This window comes from Myotis nattereri (assembly GCF_964212035.1).
Source record: "Myotis nattereri genome assembly, chromosome: 10".
NCBI lineage: Eukaryota > Metazoa > Chordata > Mammalia > Chiroptera > Vespertilionidae > Myotis > Myotis nattereri.
In genome coordinates, this window is record NC_138085.1 from 30011480 (window position 1) to 30029965 (window position 18486).

General features: G+C 57.8%; 1 protein-coding gene across 1 annotated transcript in view; it reads right to left on the reverse strand.

The window, feature by feature from the left end:
- The window catches only part of ATOH8 (atonal bHLH transcription factor 8), a 33039-nt gene extending 15111 nt beyond the window's left edge, over positions 1-17928 (reverse strand). Inside the window, exons 1-2 of the mRNA XM_081101298.1 lie at positions 17094-17928; positions 7981-8172 (exon numbers count right to left, since the gene is read on the reverse strand). Coding sequence (XP_080957424.1) covers positions 7981-8172; positions 17094-17849 — 948 coding nt within the window. The 5' untranslated portion in view covers positions 17850-17928. The remainder of the gene's footprint in view (positions 1-7980; positions 8173-17093) is intronic.
- Positions 17929-18486: the final 558 nt, after the last annotated feature.

Genomic DNA, 18486 nt, shown 5'->3' on the forward strand with positions numbered 1-18486 from the left:
AGCACCCCATGGCCCCCCAACAGGCCACCGGCAACCACTCCCAGGAGGTGCCCAGATCCCAGGCAAACATCTCCCAGAAGTTTTGGCGGTGGTGGCAGCCAGTTCTTTACAAAGGTCCCATGTCCTTCTGCACTCAGCGGGGTGACCCAGGACCCGGGGTGAGTATTAATACCGCTGTTCTCTCTGATGAGCTGATGGGGGTCTCCCTGCTGTCTCTGCCCCCACCCTCCCTCCAAACGGACGCCGTTCACATCTGTGCGGCTGGGCTCACTTCCTGCTGAACACGTTGATGGTCTGAGCCCTGCCCGTGCTGTGTCCTCCCAGGCACCTTTCTCTCCTGTCCCCTCAAGCTGAGGTTTTATAAAAAAAAAAGTCACTTCCAACCATCCCTGATTTTAACAGCTTTGAGAAGGAGAAAAAAAAAAAGTTCAGCAGCACCCAGGGTAACTAATTAGGTGGCCTTCGGGCCCCCCCGGGGGGCGAGGGAAAGCCACAGTGGTGCGAGAAGAGGAAGAAACAACGTTAAAAGAAAACAAGGGGGAACAAAATAAAAACCAGAGATAAAACGTCCAGAGAAAACAGCGGCGCCTGAGAAACAAGAGCTGCAGCCGCCAACTTTTACGGCGTCCAGCCCTGTTATTCATAAGCGAGTTTCCTCTCTCACAAAGGACCTTTTGCACGGTTCCCCCGCCGCCTCCCAACCAGCTGCTCGCGCGGTTGTATCCTGAGTGATGATGAGGCTCTGAAAGGGTGTTTTGGGAACAGATGGCCAGGGGAGAGCTGGGGAATGTGCCAGCAGAGGGCTGGGCGGGCTGCCAAGGCCTGCGGTGACTGAGTGCTTGGGCTTCCAGCTCGCGTGCTTTCCCTGCCCTCTGCCCTCCGTGGCGCCAGCAGGCCTTCCCAGCGAGAGCTCGGAACATCTGGAGTCTGGGGCTGCCAGGAGGGGGGGCCGCAGCGGCGGCGGGCGGGGGGACCCTCTGTTCCAGCGGAGCTCCCATGGACTCACCACCAGGCCCGCCTCGCAGAACAGCTAATCAAAACCACAGCGCCCGAATGGGAACCAGGCGCGCTCCCAGCTGCAGCCCCGGGCCGCCAGGCGGCTTAACCCGGTGTCAGGCCTCGCTGGCGGCACAGCGCAGGGCCAGGGACACCCCCGCGCCCACCCCACCCCGTACCACCCCCAGCGCCACCGCCAGTGGGCTGTCGGCTCCCCGCAGCTTAATGAAGCCTCCACGTGCTGCAGCCGGGCTGCTTACATAAGGCTGCTGCTCTGGCAAGGCCCCCGCACCGGCCTTTGCTGGGCGCCGCCTGGGCGCAGGCCACCCTGCGGGGCTGTGTCAGCTTCAGGGCCGGACCGGCCTCAGGGGTTGAAGAGCTCGGGCTTTGGAACCAAGAGACAGACGTGTAACAGCTCCAGCACTTCTAGCCACATGGCCTTGGGCAAGAGCCTTTCTCCCGGCCTCAGTCTCCCCCCTGTGCTATGGGGTAGAGAGAATGTGTGCGAGGTGCCTGGCACCGTGGGTCCTTACCACAGTCAGTGTGATCGGTGGTGGTAATCTATTAGCATTATTTCTGTGTGAAACCAACGCCATGCATGTTCTTTTGCTGTGAGGCCATGAATTTCAGAAGCCAAGGGATTTCTGGTTTGGCTGCACGCGTGCCCCCCTTCAAGGTGCAGGAGCAGGAGTTTAGCCTAAAGTGCTAAAGAGGGAAGAACCCCCACTCAGAACTGCTTGTCCTCACCTGCATTTTGGCTGGTCAGTCATTCATCCAGCCCTGGGGACTGCCCTTTTCTGAGCTGTTCCTCCCTGGGGTTCCACATAAAGTTATCTTGTAGCTATAAATTCACGGGATTTCCTTTCTGGCACTCACAGAAAATGCCAGCACTTTCTCATAAGGGAGGGATCTTGTTTAATCCTTCCAGCAAGGTGTCAAAGAAAGTACGTAGGCTCTCACTTTAGGGGTGAGAGAATGTGGATCAGAGAGGTTAGGTAACATGCCCAAGGACACACAGCAAGGAAAGGCCAAGGTCAGGACTCAAATGCAGGTCTCCAGCCCCAAAACTCTACACTTCACCTACTTCATGGTCTTAGCAAGGGTCTCCCTGTTGTGTGCCTTAACGTTAAATGGCAGCCCCACAGGGAACTGGAAAGAACTGCAGTGTTCTCTCGACCTGACCTCCATCTACACAGACATCTTCCTCCAGGTTCCAGGAGGGGGGGGCAGGAGCCTCTGCAGGGGTTTCCAGGGCGGGTGCCCTGGCTCTAAGGCGAGTGGCTCCCTGATGAGTCTGCATTCCAAAGGCTGATCAGTTAGAGCCTTAAAGGGGGCCTCCCATGTCCCCTGATGGTTAATTCTTATTCACTACTAGAGGCCTGATGCACGAAATTTGTGCAAGGGGCTTGGCCCCCGGCTGCCTCTGCTTCCGTCCCCACCTGCCATGGCGGCCGCCTCAGCCCTTGCAGCCCCAGCTTCGTCCGGAAGGTCGTCCGGAAGGATGTCCGGAAGGACGTTCAGTCTAATTAGCATATTACTCTTTTATTATTATAGATACCCAAGACCCCAAGTTTTCGTTCATACACAGCATGTTGGGGAGAAGAGTGGGATCTGTGAGTCCATGTCAGGAGGGGAGCGATTTGAAAAAGGAGAGAGGAGGCGGGTGAACACAACGTGAAAGGGGAGAGGACAGCAGCGCCCCCAGCCCCCACCCCCACCTCGGGACCACCCAGGGAACATCTGAGGGCAGCGGGAGGCGGCTCTGAGCTCACCTGGGAGGCTCCCCAGCAGTGATCCCTCCAGCCAGTCCCTGCCAGACTTGTGGGCTAACGGTGTCAAACTGAGAGGAGAAACAGCAGCTGAGAGAACACTCCGTGTTAGAACAAACAGCTGGTGACAAACGTCTATGTAATTGGAATGCCAGAAAAAATAAACTGCATCCATTTTTATGACAAGAAGGAAATTTGATGGTGATTTCCCACCCACCCCCCTTTTTCCCAGCATCGATGGACTCTGTGGGCTTTGAAAGCAAATGGTATTTAACTCAATAACTTGGCCGGCGGACTGGGAAACACAACCTCCTCTCACCCAGCGCACTTCCATTGGGGGGCGGCGCGGGGGGAGGGAGGGCAGGCCAGGAAGCGGCGAGAGCCCGGACACACCTCTCTCACTGGCTGGTGACCCTGGGCCAGTTCCTGGGCCAGCGCCTGGCCTTCACTCTCTGTGGGTGGGCACGCCAGCACCTAGGCTGCAGGGCTGGCAGGAGGGGTCAGTGAGGTGAGTGTCGGAAGCAGTAAGCACCACGCCTGGCACGGAACCCAGGCTCTGAGAGCATCGGGCATGCTCAGTGTTCTGGGGCGCGTGGCACTGGGGTCCCCACAGTCTCTGTGAGGGACTCTGCTATCCTGTGATGGGCAGAGGGGCAAGTGGGTAACACATTGCGTCATGAAGAGACAGCAAAAAGGGCTGGGGAGACCTCGGCTCAGAAGTCTACCTGGAAAGGGCCTTAGACATCACTTCCAGCAACAACTCACCTGACAGAAGGGGAGACTGAGGAGGCCCTGATGAGGGTGACTATGTATGTACATGCAGGTGGGGACGAACCAGGACAGGGGGCGCTCTGGGGGCACAAGAGGCCCTGCACACGGAGGGGGCGGGTGCTCTGGAGACTCCGCTCGCACACTCAGGGGCTCGGAACGGCCCTCTGGAGGCCTGGGCTCAGCCCCCCAGACAGTAAGCAGCCCTTCGGAACACCCGGATCCCATGGACACCCAGCACCACACCAACGTGCCACCTCAGCCAGTTCCCAGGCCTGAAGCTACAGACGGTGGCACCCGAGACATTCTTCCCAAGAGGAGCCAGGCCACTCTCACTCGCCACCAGCACGAAAGGCCTCCCCCGCCCAGAGGTCGGCAGGAAGAGGAAGGCAGGGGCGGCGGGAGCTGCCTGGCATCGGGCCTCCTCTGGCTCCGGGTCGCCCAGAGTGTGAGGGGCACCCTCAGGCCCCGCAGAGCCAGCCTCCCCGGCGGTGCCGGCTTCAGGCACATGGCCCGGGGGCCCTAATCACTGTCCAGGCCTCTGCCCAAGCCCTTCATTCAAGGCATCGGGATTCCTCTTCTCTCTCCCCTTCTCCAACCCTGGGCCTGAGAGCAACTTGAGTGCAGGAACTGACTGGCCTAAACTATGCCCTCCGTGCTAGTAGCTGTCCTTGTTGTTGTTAATACTCAGTGGCTTAACATCACTGGAAGGGGGTGCCCTGGATTGTTGGGAGAGATGGAGGGAGACAGAGAAAGAGAAACATCAATGTGAGAAAGAAGCATCAACAGGTTGCCTCCCCCAGGCTCCTGGACCCGGGATCAAACCCGAAACCTGGGCATGTGCTCTGACCAGGAATGGAATCCGCCACCTTCTGGTGCATGGGAGAATGCTCCCGCCAGCTAAGTCACACAGGCCAGGACCCCTCCTCCTCCTCCTCCTCCTCCTTCCCCTCACCACCTCTCCCCTCCCCCTCCTACTCTTCCTCCTCTTCCTCCTCCTTGTCCTCTTTCTTCTCCTCCTTCTTTTTCCTCCTCTTACTCCTCCTTCCCCTCCTCTTCCCCCTCCTCCTTCTCCTCCTCCTCAGCTTCCAGGAGTTGCTGCTTTAAAAACAGGAGCTGCAGAAACATGGCCCAGAGCCAGGTGCTTAAAGTGCATTATCTCTGGCTGCAGCTGGAGTCAGAACTGAGCTCTCCAGGGCCCCTCAACTCCTCCCGCCTGTCTCTCTACTGGGCGGCCTCTGCCATGGGCCTCTGCACTACTGGGGCTTCCCAAGCGGGCTCCGGACCCCCAAAAGCACATGCTGCGAGGACCAAAGATGACAGGCTCACCGGCCAAGGGATGCGGTCCCCCACCCCGTAGGAAAGGTAAAAGGATGCGCCTGGGCCTTGGGGGCGAGCCGGGTTCACGGTAAATCCCATTCTTAACACACGACTGGAGGGACGGCAACGGTCAGAACTGCAAGGGACCGCAGAGGACCTGAGCGCCACCTCTCCCGGAGGCCGCCTGGAAAGGATCGCCCAGCCTTTCGGGGCACGTTAGCTGTGAGGGAGCGTCCTCAAGTCTCCGCCAACCGCATCAGTGACCATCACCATCCAGCTGCCATTTATCCAGGACTTCGTGTGAGCCCGTCACTTACACTGACACCTCTTCCAGTTTCTTCCTATCTTCGCTTTCTATCTCCCTCATGAGGATGTAAGCCAGGCTCCTTCCCGTGTCCAAACCCTCCGTGGCTGCAGGGGAGCCGGTAATAGGGGCTTGATCTGAGCCCCAAATCCATACCCTCTGTCTACAGGGACTATGGAGGGTAAAGCCCGCTCTGCCCATCACAGTGCCCATGTGCTCAGCATAGAACTCCCCAGTGTGCAACTTGTTGTAGGTGCTCAATAAACACTGAATGAATGAATGAATGAATGAGTGAGTGAGTGAATCTCTAGAGACACCATACCCCTTGGTTTGGTTAACAAAACAGAGGGCTACTCCAGCCACTCAGGCCCACTGGGCAGGTCACTGGAGACCACCCCTGAGGACACCTCGGAACTCGCACACCTGCATGGTGACGGAGATGCAGGAAGGCACCGCAGCAGGAGTGGGGTAGTCCTGTGAGCCCCCCACCTGTTGGGACAGAATGCTGGGCCTGAGAAGCCCTAGGAGCTCCCACAGCTCCGGGACCCTGTTCCGTCCTTCCATCTACGTCAGTGGTTCTCAACCTTCTGGCCCTTTAAATACAGTTCCTCATGTGGTGACCCAACCATAAAATTATTTTCGTTGCTACTTCATAACTGTAATGTTGCTACTGTTATGAATCGTAATGTAAATATCTGATATGCAGGATGGCCTTAGGCGACCCCTGTGAAAAGGTCGTTTGACCACCAAAGGGGTCGCGACCCACAGGTTGAGAACCGCTGATCTAAGTCTTCTTGGCAGAGGTGCCTGCCCAGGCCCAGCACTTGGGAGACGGCAGCCCCAGGACGGCCTGCCTGGTGGGAGGGTGATGCAGAATGCAAGCTGCTCAGTGCCGGTCAGAGGTGAGGCACGACCTCCTCTTGGAGAGTCAGACCGGAAAGGACCTTAGAAGTCACTGACCATTTATCATCACTGTCCCTGTTTAGTGACAAGAAAACTGGGGCTCAAAGTGGTGAAGAAATGGGTCTAAGGCGACACAGCTGGCAGGTGGCAAGCCAGAACTTTGAAGTCAGAGATGTTGGATGCTCTTAACCACAATCTTCCACCTCAGTCTCCCAATCTGGACAATGGGGAGGTTGGACCTGATGATCTTTAGTGTCGCTTAGATTTGAGGTGATTTCAGGGGAAACCAAAAGCTCTTCTCCCCGGGGCATCTTCACCCCACTCTCCCTTCTTTCCTCACCTTCCAGCGTAGGCCTCCTCCCCAGCCCAGGACACTGCTCCAATCTAGGAACAGGGAAAGGAGGGGCTGTGAGGGGAGGTATTGGGGTCGGGGAACAGGAGCAGAGATGGAGAAAAGATGCCTGCCCACTTTGCCCATCCAGCCCTCCAGACTGGCGAGTGCCAGGGGAAGTTCACAGACAGTTTACAAACCTCCTTTGTCACAGGGCGGTGCATGGAGCCATCAATCACGCCCTTAATTTACCCGTGTCACTTCCCAGTGGAAAGCCGCCCTGTGAGCAGCCACTGGCACTTCCTCTCTCACCCACTCCATGAAGATTTCATCTAATTGGTCCATGTTAATCACTCCCAGGAATGCAGTGTGCAATTATCACAGCAGCACGGCCGGCTGCGAGGACATGCCGTGACCCTCCGCGTGTAGGCAGGAGAGTCCATGGAGGGCCCCTAACTACGGGGCCCAGGGCCCTCTGGGAAACCTGGAGAACCCCCAGGGAGGACCTGCTGGGAAGGGGGAGGGCAGGCCAGGAAGGAAGGAACCATGGAGGGTGCCAGTTACAGCTCCCCACCCGCCCCATGTCTGAAGGCCCAGGGGAGCCAGCCACCCTCCTCACAGATATAGACTCTCCCTTTAGCTTCGTGGGAACAGAGTTCCGGAAGGTTTCCACAAACCTTGCTTAGCACTGCCTGGCCCTGGCCCCCACTGGAAATGCTGGACGCACAGGCCATCTGGGAACCACAGTCATGCCCAACACCTTTCCTCCAGCACAAATGTCTCCAAACACCAGGCTTTGTGCAGACTGTTCCCTCTGCCTCATCTGCCTGGTGCCTCTTGGTTGTCCTGCTGGTCTCAGCTCAAACACCACTTACACTAAGATGCCCTTTCAAACTCCCTTGGGCAGGAGCGGTACCTGTCCCTCCTCCGCATGGCCTTCCACAGCCCCTAGCACAGGCCTCTGGGACACCCTCACCACACTGCCCTGCCCTTCTCTACTGGCCGGAGGGTCTAACCATCCTGTGAGGTGCGTGGGGACTGGGACCATATGTTTTATCACCTTTATGGTCCTGCCCAGCGTACTCAGACTGGGGCTCAGCAAATCCCTCAGAATGAATGAGTGAGTGAGTGAATGAATATCATCTACCGTAACGCACAGCCTCAGATAACCCACAGGCCAAGTCCGTTCCCCAAAACATGCCCAAGGGTTCTCGGGGCTCTCTTCTGCTCAGGGGATCCCATCCTGATACAAATTCCATCAGGGCCCCCCTGAGGAATCAGCACCAGAGCACAGAGGCTGAAAAGAGCTTCAGAGACAAATCGTCCTCATTTCAGTGATGAGCAGATGCAGGCCCGGAGGCCCGGGGTGGCTGCGTAAGGTGCCCAGCAGCCCATTACCAGGAGCAGGGTCCCGTGCTAATCCCAGGGCTGTGAGGAGCTCTGAAGCTGGGGCAACCCCAGCAAAGCTCCAAGAGGGGGATCTCACTGGCCCTTGGGACTCCTGGGTGAGTGTGGGCACCCCAAGCTCCTGTCCCCGCCCCCCGCCCCTGGCCTCTCCCAGAGGCTGCTCCGAGGGGTGGCACGTGTACCTTGCGCTTCTTGGCACGTCCCTCAGCCTGCAGGGTGCGGGTGCAGCGCTGCACACACTCGGAGAAGCTGAGGTTGCTGCGGTCGGCGCTGTAGTCGAGGTCAGCCAGCCGGGCCAGGGACAGGATGTAGTTGCAGGCGATCCTCAGGATGGCCAGTTTGGAGAGCTTCTGCCCGTATGAGTAACACGGCACCTGGTGGGTGAGAAGGCGTCAGGAGGAGCTGCCGGGGCCTCTGCAGAGCACGACCCCGCGGGGCACCCCGGCCAGGCGGGCATGGGGCTGCTCACAGTCACATCTGCGCCACCTGAGAGGGACGGCTGGACAGCGGGGGCAGCCTGTCGAAGCCATGGACCCGGGTTTGAGTCTCTGTTCTAAGCAGCCGCACACACATCGCAGCTCACCCGCTCACAAACTCGGGGAGTGCACACATTTCCGTTTTGTAGGGCAAGACACTGGGGCTCAGCTCCTGCCCGAGAGCCGGTCTGAATGAAGCACAGTGTGTTCCCACCATGAGAGAGCTCTGTCCCAACCTCCCTGAGAGGGATCTCTCCGAGAGAACAGACATTTCTTATCAGCTCTGATATTCCTCCCATTCATTCATTCATTCATTCATTCATTCATTCAGTGAGGCTGGTTTTGCTGAGCACTTGAGGTTCTGACAACGAATAATGCGATTCCTGCCTTCAAAACAGAGTCCGGGACTCTGGGAATATACGAGAAGGAAACGGACAGGGCTCAGCCAAGAGGGCACACATGGTGGGCTTTCTGTTTCTTTTCTGCTTTTCTCTGTGCCCTCTGAACCTGAGACGCTGCTGGGTATACAACACGTGCATAATAAATACAGCCCCAACCAGGCTGGACACGTTTGTCAGTGACTCACCACCAACTAGACACTCACTAATGGCACAGGGATGTGTACCAGGTGAAGAGATGGAGCCTCTAACTCTTTGACGCTGTCACCAGCGTGTGGGCTGCGTGAGCAGACACCTATGAGGCCTGCAGCAAGGCCTGCGTTGTAATGTGGGAAGGTCACCACAAGTCGCCGGACAGGGCGCATCCTCAGAGCCACCGCTGCCAGGAGGCGTCCTTCGCCTGGACGGCCCAGTGTGCTCACCCGGCCACCAAGGCTCCGGATTTCCTCCCCTCTCTGGGCTCCAGGATCTACACACAGCAGATCTACCTGCCCCTGGTATCTGGTCCCAATACCCTCATCCCACAGAGAGGGACCCCCATGGCACGTGCATTCAACAAGTATTTAGTGAGCACAGACACCCATGCCAGCTACTGCTCTAGGTCAGTGGATCTCTGCCGGGGACAACTGTGTCCCTTGGGGGACAGTGAGCAATGCCTGCAGACACTCTTGACTGTCACTACTGGGGAGCATTGGGGGTTGCTACTGGCCTGTCATGGATAGAAGCTAATCATCCTACCATGCACGGGATCCTATGATGCCCCCACAGCAAGGAGATACCGGCCCAACTGTCAGCAGTGCTGAAGTGACAGACCTTGTTCTAGGCCCTGGGGATAAAGCATGAACAAGACAGGCCCCTCAGAGGGGGACCCTCAATGTAACATCCACTTTGATCTCACTCTAAACCTCACCTTGTCCAGGAGCTTTCTTTTTTTTTTTCTTCTAAATATATTTTATTGATTTTCCACAGAGAGGAAGGGAGAGAGATAGAGAACCAGAAACATCGATGAGAGAGAAACATCGATCAGCCGCCTTCTGCACACCTCCCACCGGGGATGTGCCCACAACCAAGGCACATGCCCCTGACCGGAATCGAACCCGGGACCCCTCAGTCCGCAGGCCAACGCTCTATCCACTGAGCCAAACTAGTCAGGGCTTGTCCAGGAGCTTTCTCTGACTGCCCCCCACCCCCGCCCCAAACCATGATGCTGAAGGTAAGGTGGGGAGGGGGTGCGCCTGCCCTTGCTAGTGCTCTAATAGCACCCCATCTGTCCTCCACTCCTCCTCATTTAATGATCAGTCTCCCTGTAAGTGGTGGGGAAAGCCCCTGCCTGCAGAACCCAGCGCAGGTCCTGCCTGTAACAGGCACCTGAAAGGATTTGTTGAATGAGAAAATGAATGAGCTTCCTCCACATTCACCAGTGACTCCAGAATGTATAAAACTGGGCTCCAAAACCTTTCCTCATGCTGACGATGAGGAGTTAGGCCTAGAGCTTAAGCACACAGACCTTTGGGTCACCTGGTTCAACTCCTGGCTCTAGCCCTTGCTTGCTCTGAAGCCCTGGGCGAGTGGCAGAATCTCTGAGCTTTGGCGTCCTCGTCACATTGCTAGCAGGACTGACCTCACTGTGTGGTCGCAAGTCAATGAGATGGCATCTGCACCGCCCAGAGGAAGGCCTGATACAACTCAGCAAAACAGCACAGTCCGAAGAGAGGCTCCGGGGAAGGCGAGAGGCAGGACACCTGCAGCCAGGGCACAGCACCTGCTTGTCCCCTCCCCCCTGGGGGTCCTGAGACGCACCCACACCAGAAGCAAGGTTTGCTATCACCTTTTAAAATGCTCCAGCAGGCCCTGGCCAGTTTGGCTCAATGGATAGAGCATCAGCCTGCGGACTGAAAGGTCCCAGGTTCGAATCTGATCAAGGGCACATGCCCGGGTTGTGGGCTCGATCCCCAGTAGGGGGTGTGCAGGAGGCAGCCAATCGATTCTCTCTCATCACTGATGTTTCTATCTCTCTCTCCCTCTCCCTTCCTCTCTGAAATCAATAACAATATATTTTTTTAAATATATATTTTATTGATTTTTTTTTTACAGAGAGGAAGGAGAGGGATAGAGAGTTAGAAACATCGATGAGAGAGAAACACTGATCAGCTGCCTCCTGCACACCCCCTACTGGGGATGTGCCCTCAACCAGGGTACATGCCCTTGACCAGAATCGAACCCGGGACCCTTCAGTCCGCAGGCTGACGCTCCATCCACTGAGCCAAACTGGTTAGGGCAACAATCCTATCTAATAAAATAAAATAAAAAATAAAATGCTCCGGCAGCCAAGGAGTCGCCCCTCACCAGACTAGGAAACCCGGGGAGGGGCAGGGAGGTGACAGAGAGAGCGCCAACTCCCATGCATTTCCCCTTCCTACCTCCCACTCCCAGCCTGGCCGCAGCTCCAAACCCATCCAAGAAAAGCCAGCAGAACAATGCACTTTGCCTGTTCCCAACCAGAGGCCAGAGAATCCTGCTTTATCAACACGAACAAATAAACAGGTCTGTGGGACAGAAAGGTGCCTGAGAGTCCTGAGGCAGGGCAGGCACCCCGGGAGGGCGTGCCCGCCCCGGCGGCCCCGGACAGGTCTGTGACACAGGCCCTAGCGCCGTTTCCACCAGAGGCCATGCTGGGAGTGATTCAGCTCGGTGAGCCCTTGGCCCTTGAACAGCTGGCTGCCCTGCCAGTTGGGAGCAGGGATCTCAGGAGGGCCCTGCACATGGGATCCAGGGTGACTGCGGGAATACAGAGCAGCAGATAAGGTCAAGGCCGACCTAGGGGCCCCGGTGCCAGGTTCTGGGCCAGTTTTGTCTCGGATTCGCCACTCTGTCCTGCTGCTTCTGTCAAAGTCCAGGTCCAACAAGAAAACTACCTACTGAGCTCTGGTTGCATAGCTGGCACTGAGGTCGCTATTGATAAGGAATTTTATCCCATTTAAAACCTTCCTCCCAGACCGAGCTGGTCTGGCTCAGTGGATAGAGCGTTGGCCCGTGGACTGAAGGGTTGCAGGTTCGATTCCAGACAAGGGCACATACCTCAGTTGCAGGCTCCATCCCCCGTGCATGCAGGAGACAACCAATCAATGTGCCAATGTTTCTCTGTGTGTGTGTGTGTGTGTGTGTCCCCTTCTACTCTCTCTAAAAATTAATGGAAAAATATCCTGAGGTGAGGATTAACAAAAAACAAAACTTTAAAAATAAATAAACAAAACTGCCACCCCCCCGCCCCCCCAAAAAACCCGGCTATTATCCCATCTGCATTTAAGGAAGCACAGAGGTGACATATTGGGCCCCAGATCACACGGCTAAGACCTGGCTGGAGCCACACGTTGTCTGATGCCCAAGGAAGGCACATGGCCACTGGGCTCTCCCAGCTCCCACCACCAGAGGTGGCCAAATATGAGACACCAAAGGCAACTTCTGGCCACATCAGTCCTCCTCCGCCTCCTCCCCTCCATGGAGGGGGGTGCCCCTCAGCTGCCCTGGCTAATCCAGATCCTCCTGGTGCCTGATCTGCAGGATGAAGCACCTGGGCCCTGACATCCCAGCTCAGAGGCACCCCAGCCTGGGCAGCGACTGCAGAGTGAGAATCCCATGGCAGGTTCTAGTTCTGGGAGGCCAAGGTCGGGAGGAAGAGCTGGTCTGAATCCGGGCACTTCCCAGCAGTGTGAGTCAGAGCAAGTGCCTCTCACTTCTGAGCCTCAGTTTCCTCATCTGTAGAGTGGGGCTGGCGACCTCTGCCTGCCCTCCATGGCCCCTCGGGCCAGGCCAGCCCTGGCTGTTTACTGTGTTCTACCAAGGCAGGCAGAGAGCTGAGGATCTTGAATGCAAGGCCTACGTTCATCTTAAAACAGCCCCAAGAGAAAGAAAGCATCGCTTCTACTTTACAGGAGCATTGGACAGTGGAGGACTCTCAGCTGGTGGGAGGTTTTTTGGGTTTTGAACTCCCACCTTAGCTGGGCTTTTTCCAGTGGGCCAGAAGGACTTGCTTGGAGATTTGGATGGGCATCTACAGCATTAGGTGGGGAGGTGGGCAGGCGGAGAGGTCTGGACTGATCCCCTGGGACCCCAGCCTTTGAGCATCCACAGTGAGTCCAGAGCCCAGCTACCCCACCGCCTGCAGAGAGCTCCAGCGCAGGGGTCTGCCCACTCTGGCCAGAGGACACAGGACGAAGGAGGCAGCAGGGTCGCTTGGCTCCAACTCCCAAGCCTGCCCAACTTCCGGGAAAGTAAAGGACTGCCTTGTGCTCACTCCACAATCATTTTTCAGCTTCCGAGGAGCAAACGTGGGGGTTTTCATGAGGTCCCATATGCCCTCAGAACATTCCACCCATCCACCCCAAGCTGGACCCTCTCCAGGCTCCAGGAAGCAGAAGGAAGTGAAGAGGGCACTGGCCTGGGCGCCTGAGGGCCTGGCTCCACCCCTGGCCAACCACGTGACCTCTGCAGGGCCATAACCTTAGGGGACCTCCGTTTCCTCACCAATAAAAGGGGCACAGAATACCTGCGATCTCAGAAGGGAATCGCTGTGGGCAAAGGCCGGAAGGTGCCACAGAGAAGTCAAGCCGAGAACCTACCCAGTTCAGGAGGGGCCGTAAGCCCTCTGGCCTCTGTGCCAGCTCCCGCCCTCCTTTCCCCCAGCCCAAGACGCCCTCCTGGAAGACCACCAAGACTCCTGACCCCACAGAGCTCCAACATCGCGCACAGAACACAGCTTAGCACCTGATTTCATTTGAAATTACTGTGTCAGTAACAGAGCTCCAACATCGCGCACAGAACACAGCTTAGCACCTGATTTCATTTGAAATTACTGTGTCAGTTGAGTGCAGACTTCCTGAGACAAAGCCCCTCTATACAGAGCTAGGTCCCTATCAAATTCTATTGAAATGGGTTCTTGAAAATCCCAGCTTTCTACACAGCAACAGAGGCTAGCTAGACCCTGAGAATTTGAGTCTTAGTAATTAAGTCATGGCCCCAGGGCCAGATAGTCCCAGGTACAAATCCCAGCCATTGCTTAACCTCCCTGTAAGTGTCCTGTCTGCAGCATGGGGAGGGAGCACCCCAATGCCCAACCACAGGCCCAATGCAGTGAGACTCGAAGCTGCCGCCCTGCTGACTGTGAACATGGCTGGAGGAGCCTGCCGCTGAGAGGTGTAGAGGTGAGGGCACCATCCCCACAGCCCATCTTGAGCCACCGTGAACCCCCTTGGTGAGGATCCACAGGGAGATTCTAGGGCAGGGGTGGGCAACCCCTGGCACGTGTGCCAAACATGGCACGCCAGTAACTTTTGCTGGCACGCGAAACCCTCTCTTACAATCTTCCATTTATAATTTTTTTCTTAATATCGACTTTTTTATTTTTCAGATAAATTCAGTGTAGGTGCATCTTAGATAAAGAAATAATTTTACATAATAAGTTATCTTAAAGACCATAGACATGGATTCACCAGAGAGGGGAAGAGCAATTTCTATGCCTCTGCCTTAACTCTCCCTGCCTTCCTAGATCCAACCAGTGTTTTGGTTTCATCCACATACGCTTGTGAATCTTTGTTCTCAGTGATGAATTTTAAGTCTCGTAATAGGAGTAGCCTGATGGATGAAAGTAGTAGCTCGTGCATATCTCTGAAGGCCACGAAATATAAACCTGATGTAAAATCTCTGTCATCAGTGATGCAGCAGCAAAAGTCCTACTGATAATATCAAACCGAGTCATAAAGTTTTCTGTCGGACTATCAGTGTACATGTATACATTAAAAAAATAAATGTATTTTTCATCATCATACACTGTGTTTTTGTCACTCGAATGAATTTTATTATTGCTTCAAGGTTCTTCACATACGTACACCTTAAGAGATATCAAGTAGGTGTAACATGTTCTCAAAAAACTAGGGTTGGCACGCAGAAGAATTTTGAGTCAGAGATTTCGCTGGTTTGGCACGCACTCACAAAAAGGTTGCCCACCCCTGCTCTAGGTGCAGCAGAGGAGGGGACCCAGGCCTCACCTATGTGGCACCTCCTTCATGAAAAGGCACCTCAGCAAGTCCTGAGGGCTCGTCACGGGTGCCTCAGGCCTCCGCCTGCCATTCCGCGCCAAGGCTGAGGGCTTCCTGCTTCCAGGGGGCACCGGCAATCTGCACACATGCCAGATGCCCCAAGGATAAGCACAGTCTGTGAGCCAGAAGGTTCCGCCCCTCCTCTCACCCACCCCGCAAGGCCATGCTTCCCCTGCGAGCCCCTCCCACCTGGTCCTGGAGCAGCCCTGCACATGGGCCAGGCCCAGCTGCGCACACATGGCCTTCACATGAGGCGCAGGGAGGGCCCAGTGCAGCTGGGCTGGTGGCATGTGCTGAGGCCTGACCATCTGCCCCGCACACCCACCATCTTGGCCTCGCTGTCACGCACCCCCCAGACCAGAGGGCCTGGCCCCCACCTGCAGGGCTATGGCTAAGCAGCCATTCCCACATGCTCCCTTCCTGGTGCACAAAACAGGATGGCTTCCATGTGCTGAGGGTGGACAGCTCTCGGGCATTCCACAGACTGAGGAGCAGAGCTGTCAAGAGCCTGGGCACGGGAGTGACTCACTGACACCGATTTGAGGCAGGCTCTGCAATGGCGGTGGTACAAGCTATGCAGGCTGCGGCTGCACCATGCCAAGGAGGCACCAGCACACTGGAGTCTAGTGAATGGCATGCCAAGGAGGCGTGCAGTGCAAAACCTGCAAGGCTTCCCTCACCTGGCATAAGCTCCCTGAACCTCAGTCCCTCCACCTCTAATATAGTTTCTTCGCACTGAAAGAGGACGCCAGAGGGAGAGAAAGGGCCTTGAACTGACTGTCAAAGGACCTAAGTGCCAGCCCTGCCCTGCTACCCACCAGCTGTGCTGCTCTGGGCATGTGGCCTCCCCAATCTGGGAAACAAGGTGAGCAGGTGGACAGCCTCTGTCATCATTCCGTCCTGAGGGGTGGGTTGCAGGACTCTATAGGCTGCCGCCCTCCCGAGGCATTCAGATGCTGGCTACTGGTTGAGGGCAGGACTGAATGCTCCACTGGGCCCACTGCCCAGGGTCCCAACTGGCATGTGGCTCAGCCTGGTCTGTGTCAGCTACTTGACCACCCACCCCCACCTCAATTCACTGAGCAAACAAACATCTTAACCCAAATCTGTGGGTGGCACTTTGGCTGAACAGTCATGGGGCTTTCCCCCCAGCAGTTCAATTCCCTTCCCATGGATGGACACAGGCACCACTGCCCGCCCCACCCACAGAAGGAAGAGCAGAGCGTGATCCAAAGAGAAGATCATGCTTTCTGAACTGTTTTGTTGCTGGCGAAAGCCCAGAGAGGTTGAGTAACTTCCCTGGAGTCACACAGGAAGTCAGCTGCTGAGCAAGAAAAGAACCTGACTACTCAAACCAGTAACACCCACCCCTGCCCTTCTCCATTCCCTGTGCAGGTGGGAGCAGGGGGCCCTAACCACCTCTTCTCAGATCTCCCTTCTCTCTAAGATGAGAAGCCTAGAACCAGAGGGTAACCTTGTCTAGAAAGTGGAATTGTAAAAGTGCCCTTCCCCACCCACCCGCCGCAAAAGACACTGTGGGGTGAGAGCTACCCCCACCAGCCCCAAACTGACCTACCCCAGAACTGCCTGCTTCACCGGAGAATGGAGGGCAGTGGTGGAGGGGATCCCCGGGGAAGGCTCTCACCAGCCGCTCTTGAGGCCGCCCCTGGGGAGAGGGAGCAGGCTTGTAGCCCGCGGCATTCAGGACGCCAGGGCAAGGGGTGCAGAGCCCGAAAGCAACCTGAGTGCAGGGGCAGCCCTCCTGGGAGATGGGGGCTGAGGAGGGGCTGCGGGACCCTGCTGTTCCCGCAACCCCAGGACCTCCCTTCTTGGCATTCTGGGCCTCCCGGGCACTCACGCACCCACTCGGGCAATCTTCCCCGACCATCTCAAAAGCCCAAAGCGGTCTTCTCCCCTTCCCCGGCCGAGACACATTCCCACATCCCCCCTTTCCACTCCCCACCGCTCCCAAGGAACTCGGGAGACAAATACTCGTGGTCATAAAAGTTAACTACGAGTGCCGAAGTCTGACGCGCAGGCAGGGTCACCCCACGGGGAGGGAAGGGGCGGGGCGCGGACGACCAGAGCACGCCTCAGGGGGACCTTCACCCCCACTCTGCAAACTAAAAAACGTACCAAGCCTGTAGCAAAGGTCACTACTCCAGGAGGACCCAAACCTGCCTGGGTCCTGGGGCCCATAGGGCGGGGACGACTTGACCCTCACAAACACCCCTAACCCTCCATAAGTCCCCCGGGCACTCGCCCACCCGCTCGGGCGCCGAGCTCTTCCCGGGCGCAGGGAGAACGTGCGGCCGGGAGCCGGTACCTGCTTCCGCAGCGCCTCGAAGGCTGCGCTGATGGTGTGCACCCGCGTCCGCTCCCGGGCGTTCGCCAGGAGCCTCCGGGTCTGCTGCAGGGCTTTGATCTCCGAGGAGGCGGCCGTGGCTTCGCCGGGCCGTTTCCTAGGCGACGCGGAGGAATCCGGATGGTTATTGTAAATTACGTGTGAAATTGACGAGTAGGAACTTTCCCCGGGGCGCGTGGGGGGCGCAGGGCGCACGGAGGTCTCCGGGGGCGCAGGGGGCGCGGAAGGCATTGGGCGGGCAGGCGGTGCGCACAGCAAGATGCGGGGACGCAGGCCGGGTTCCCGGAAAGGCTGTACCTCCGGACCCCCAGGTACCTGGCCCTGGGGTGCTGGAGGCGGCGGCGGCGGCGGCGGCGTGGGGAGTCCCGGACCCACAGCGCCCAGGGAGAAGCCGCGTTTCCGCGCGTCCAAGACCTCTGGCGCCCGGGCGCCCCCGCGCTCCCCAGCAGTGTCCGGGCCTCCACCTGAGGGGACGGCCGGCGCCACCGCGGCTGGCACCGGGGTCGGGACCGGCTGCAGCCGCTGGGTCCTGTCCCGCAGCCCGTTGGTGGCCGCGGCGCCTAGCTCGGGCACGTCCAAGTCCAGTCGGAAAGTTTTATAGCCATTCGCGCGCCGCGCCGGCTCCTTGCCTTTCCGCTTGAGCTTCTTGAGGCCGTTCAGCTCCTTCACGCACACGGTCTTCCACGGCCCGTCCTCGAGAACGGGGATGTGCTTCATGGCGCGGGCAGCGCGCGAGGCGGAGGCGTGGGGCTGCCCGGGACGCGCGCCCGCCGCGCTCGCTCTGCACGCGGCGCCCGGCTCTGCCCGGTGGCCGTCGCTCTCGGCGCCTCGGAGGCTCGCGCTCTCCCCTGCGCTCACCCCCTCCCTCCCGCCCGCCCTCTCTCCTCTCTCCTCTCTCCTCTCTCCCCCGCGCGCGGGGCAGCTGCGCCGCCGGCTCCGCGAAGCTGCCGGGCAGTCCGTCCCCGGAGCGCTCAGAGTGTCCTCTGAAGTCGCGGCCGCCGTGCCAGCATTTCTGGAGCACGCCCGCTGCGCCCCATCTGTGTTTGTTTAGCCTCAGTTTACACAGAAGCCCGGTTCGCGAGATCAGTCAGCGCCGCCGCCCGGAGAGCAGGCAGCTCCCGCCGCCACCGCCTCCCAGCCCGGCCGCCCGAGCCGCGAGCGCCTTTAAAGAAACAGGAAGCATTTTTCAAAACAGCTGGGCTGCCGGCCGCCTCCTTTGTCCGCGTCCTCTCTGCCTCCCCCCACCCCCACCCCTTCTGCCCAGAATCGGCCTCCTCGGGCTCCCCCTGCCCACTGCCTCCTCCACTTGGGAGCGCTGCTCTGTTCCAGAGGATGGTCAGCGCTCGGTAGAACT